This window comes from Elephantulus edwardii, unplaced genomic scaffold (assembly GCF_000299155.1).
Source record: "Elephantulus edwardii isolate Elephantulus edwardi_28Jun2011 unplaced genomic scaffold, EleEdw1.0 scaffold00274, whole genome shotgun sequence".
Lineage (NCBI taxonomy): Eukaryota > Metazoa > Chordata > Mammalia > Macroscelidea > Macroscelididae > Elephantulus > Elephantulus edwardii.
The window spans coordinates 2,416,685-2,421,455 of NW_006400024.1; the positions used below are offsets into that span (position 1 = coordinate 2,416,685).

At 56.0% G+C, this 4,771-nt stretch overlaps 1 protein-coding gene across 1 annotated transcript in view; it reads right to left on the reverse strand.

The window, feature by feature from the left end:
- Positions 1-1,103: 1,103 nt before the first annotated feature.
- The window catches only part of TRIP13 (thyroid hormone receptor interactor 13), a 29,109-nt gene continuing 25,441 nt past the window's right edge, over positions 1,104-4,771 (reverse strand). The window contains exons 10-13 of the mRNA XM_006900170.1: positions 3,007-3,160; positions 2,163-2,275; positions 1,277-1,346; positions 1,104-1,193 (exon numbers count right to left, since the gene is read on the reverse strand). Coding sequence (XP_006900232.1) covers positions 1,104-1,193; positions 1,277-1,346; positions 2,163-2,275; positions 3,007-3,160 — 427 coding nt within the window. The remainder of the gene's footprint in view (positions 1,194-1,276; positions 1,347-2,162; positions 2,276-3,006; positions 3,161-4,771) is intronic.

The following is a 4,771-nucleotide window of genomic DNA, read 5'->3' on the forward strand; positions in this document are numbered from 1 at the left end:
CCTGAGAAGCCCCATCACATGTGCCCCCATGTGCACAAACCTCCAGGATGACCCTATGTCTGGCCGAGGGGAGACCCTTGACAGTTCCCCAATGGTTGCAGACACCCCTGTGAGGGAAGCTCTCTCTGTGCCCCAGTTCTCAGCACCCGTGTGGACTTTTTAGAGATTAAATTTAATTTGTTAGAGATATTGCGGCTGCAGCAGGTGAAGATGGACATGGTATCACCCCACCAGAGGAGGGATCAGCCCAGGACCCTTCTCCATGAAGACCTCCCCATGTAGCTACATAGGCTTAGAGTCAAAGTAGATTTGGTGGCTCTGGCGTGGGGCCTGATGGATCCCAGCACCCCTCAGAGCCAGAAATTCAACCAGCAAGAATGAAAACGGGTAGAAAGGAGGACGTAAATGGTCAACATGCTAAAAACACCTGAAGGACACTTGTGAATTAAATAGAACACAAGAAACTTGGAAAATAGCATTTTAATACTTAAAAGGCAATCAGTCCTTTTAAAATAGACTTAACGTATAAAACATGAACAAGAAGTCTGCTTCAGCATGAGATAAACATGGCACTCTGTGAAATGCACCAGTAATTGAAGGTTGTCTGTGCTGTGTTCATCTGACTTCACCTGAGACGTGAACATCCCCAACATACAGAACTGACTAGTACTGACCGGGCCGCAGGCCGCAGGCCCTCACACCCAGAGGACAGGCATGGCCAGGATGGCCTCCACCTCCAGGTGCCTAGCAGGACGGTCAGCCAGGCCTTGTGTCTGTACCAGCTGCACTCTTCAGATTTAGCAAAGTATGTTAGTGTTTCACACAGAGGTGCGTGTTTAACACTGAGGTTGCTTTTCAAAGAGAGACAAAATCTGCATTAGTCACGAGAACATCTCAGAACAGTCAGCACCAAGCCCTGGGACTACGGTCAGGGGCTCACAGCATAGGGTGTGGCCGCGGGGGCAGCACTGCTTGAGGTCCTTGCAGAGGCTGCTTGCAGAGGTGATGTCCCAGTGGGAGGAGGCCCTGAACAGGCACTGGTGGGCTCCTGGGACAGTGTTCCCGAGGGGATGCAGCAGGAGGGCCAGAACACAGGGTCACACTCAAGCAGACAGCTTCTTCTTCTCTTCAAACTGTCTGTCGACCGCCAGGGACAGGGCATGGAGGAAGCCCTCTACCGTGACAGTGGGGGCCTGGAGGGACATACATTGGAGGGGTGGGTCAGTGAGGGCCATGGCAGGCAGCTCCTGGAGGTGACGAGGCAGAGGTGGCTCACCTGCACATACAGTGCGTGGGCTAGGAAGGGGAGCTTCCGCAGGACCCGCCCGCTCAGGCCTTCGCTCTTCCTGTGGAGACAAGCAGGGTCAGCTGTGCCATGGGAACTGTCCTCAGGACCCTGAAGGCAGTGTGGGCACCAAGTGCAGCATGACACCCAGGAGCCTCGGGTCTGGTCTCAATGGACAGTGGGATCAAGTGACTGCCTTTTCCTCCTGGGCCTGGGAGGGGCACCCTGCATGGGCACACACTTGCAGGGCAGGGAGAACAGTACTGAGCCCACATGGACACCAGCGGGGCCCTCCTCTCTGAGATATCTTCCTCATGCTCGCTGCCCAGAGACCAGCCCAGCTCACTCTCCAGTGCCAGGATCCGTGACTTTGAGACGCGAGTAGACACAGCTCAGTCAATGCACTTGAGACCCAGACTGACAAGACAAGTGAGCGAATGGACAAATGCCCTGAATCACCAGCCAGGTCACTTCTGAGCTGTTCTCCCCGTGCCCTGCCGTCTCCCACCTTCACAGCCTCGCACAGAGCCACCTGCCTCTGGCATTTGCTGTCTCCTCTGACCCATGGAGAGCCTGGTCCTCTCCGATCACAGGGTGCAGCTCGCATGCGTACTGCCCCTGACCTTCATCTCATCTTTTACTGGCTGCACCCTGGGTATGCCCTGGTGTATAGCTGCCCTTGGGTCTCACAGCAGCACTGGCCCTGCAGTCACCTGCGGGCTCTGAGGCCCTAGCTTCCACTTTGCTGTTTATTTACTAACCTGTAGAAACTCAGCACTGCTCAGAAACCCTGACTTCTGAGTGTGCAGCCTGCTACTCGCCCCCCAGCACACGCCATGCCCACCCCAGAGCCTTCCTCGCATCCGGGCAGGCGCACCGTGAAATCTCACTGAGCAAGAGGCTTAGCCGGGAAATGTTGTTCTCAATGAAGCCGATCATCTCCAGCTCACGCAGGGTCAGCAGCTGCTGCCGAGGGTAGATGATCTGACACTAGGGACAGAGACTTGGAGTTAGACTACGTCCTCCGGAGAGGGCTCAGAAACACACACTTGGACAGTCACTCACGATGGGGACACTCAGAGGGGTGTTTCAGAGCCAGGTGAGGACAGGGACTGACACTAATGGTGCCGGGCACCCTCAGAGCATGGTCCTGGGGAGCTACCAGCACAGCCTCGGACGGAGCAGCAGCGGCACCTGCTGACGGTCTGTCTGTGGTGGAGGCCGCACTTGCTGTTGGGCAGATCCAGGCTCTGAGTGATGTGCAGACCATGCTAAGAGCAGAGCTGGGACCCAGCAGGAGCCCTCCCCAAGCTGTGTGGCCCTGGCTTTTCCTTCCCTCCTGACTGCCCTGGGGCAATGGGGTAGGTGTTGGATCAGTGAGACTGGCTCAGGACAGGGCACACTGCAGAGCTGCTGCAGAGGACGGCAACTAACACAACATGACCTGTGCGTCCGCACACAGCACGCTGAGCAATGAGAGGAAAAGAATTTTGTGCAGAGTAACAAAACCTGACAGAATCAGCCCCACTGGCCAAGACACCCAAATTCTAACTTTCAGTTGAAGGAGATGGTCAGCGTCCGTGCTGCCATGTGGGTTACACAGCAATCTTGGGCTCCCTTCTCCAGCCCTGCCCAGGAACCCCGAGTGCCCAGCTCCCTGCAGGGCCCACCCTGCGCCCCATGCACAGCTGTGTTCATCCTAAGGCAGACCAGGGCCCCACCTTCATCAGCTCTTCCAGGCAGGAGAGGTAGATCTTGAAGATGGCAGGGGCCGACGGTGGCCCGATGTACTGTTTGATGTCGGCTCTGTCCACAAAGGCCACATCGATGCGCTCGGTGATGTTGGACGTTGTCAGGATGACGACGTTTGAGTGCCTGTGAGGGCACATGCACATTGTGGGGCCTGCCGTGCACTGTAATGATGGGGACACCTGCTCTGTGCTGGGTGGGGGGCACCTTGAGCTGTAGGCGGATGGCTTAGGGAAGTCACCTGCACTGAGGGGGTGGTGCAGGGGACCACCCTTCACTGTCCTGGGAGGTGTCACCTGCTCTGTGCTGAGTGGAGTGCCCTGCTCCATGCTGAGGGGTGCTGTGGGGGTGCCCTGCTCCATGCTAAAGGCCAGGTAGGAGCAGCTCTGTGGACCACCCTCCATGGGGCCCAGGAAAGCAGCCATGAGAACCACAGGCAGGGCTCCTGGGTCTGAAGGGTAGAAACTAGGTTAGGGTGGACGGAGGGCTAGACAGAATGGTCTACGTGGGAACAGAGCACCTCTTGAAAGGTGAGAGGCAGGCCCCTTGTGGGCTGAGGCGAAGGAAACCAGATCCTCTGGCCGTGAAGTACCAAGGGGTCTTGTCCTCCGCCCACATCTGCTCCTTCCTGGCCGCACACCACTCAGGCCCCAAGGCCCCAGAGCCCAAGAGTGCCAAGCAGGGGCTGCGCCTGGCCAGCAGAAGTGGAGAGCAGATGGGGTGCGGGTCCCTCATCACTTCTTTATGAATCTGGTTAGTACTCTCAGATCCCATCCTGAAAGACTGTAGGGACAATGACACACAGCTCTGGACCTCACTACTGTTCCTTTTAACTTGACCAGCACCAGTGGGCCAGCCCTTCAACATAACAATGCTTTACACTGGATTGAGGGTCTGGCACCAAGGACAATGTTTACCTTACTTTCACATATTAAATGTCAAAAGACTGAAACAACTTAATTGGTTGTGGACTGCATCAAGTCCTACCTCCTGTCACTATGACCCTGTGTGGAAATGGAGATTTCTCTTATGGTCCTGAGGTCAAGGTAGAAGCAGCAGGCTTCCTGGACCTAAACCCTCCATGATTCAGAAGGGCAGTGAGATGCTTCATGAGGACATCAACACACGAGAGACACACCTACAAGCCCAGGACTGGCAGCTATGAGAAGATGAGGAAGGACCTTCCCGGGTAGCCAGCCCTGAGCGCCCCCACGCCCCGGCGGCTGAGCTCTGTCCCTCCCGGCCCCAGCCCCGGGCTGTGAGAAGACAAGCCATGGGCTTTCAGCTGCTGCAGCCTGGGGGCACTCAGGATCTATAGGAAGCTGTAGTTATGTGCCACATCGAGGCTTGTGACTCTTCCTGTGCCAATCACACCATCTCCGACACACCCATCCCAATTGCCCCAGTCACTGAATCAATCCACCTCATAGAGGGCCTTCCCCTCCTGCGCTGTCCCTCCACCTTCCCAAGCATGATGTCCCTCTCCAAGGACCCATCCCTCCTTGCAACATGTCCAAAGTATGTTAGACGGAGCCTCAGAATCTTTGCCTCCAAGGAGCCGCCCGGTTTGACCCTTTCCAGGACAAATCTGTTTGTTTTCCTAGCAGTACATGGAACCCTCAATACTCTTCTCCAGCACCACAGCTCAAAGGCATCAATTCTCCTTCTATCCTCCCTAGTCACTGTCCAACTCTCTGTTGCACAACAAGTGATTGCAAAGACCATGGCCTGTATCAG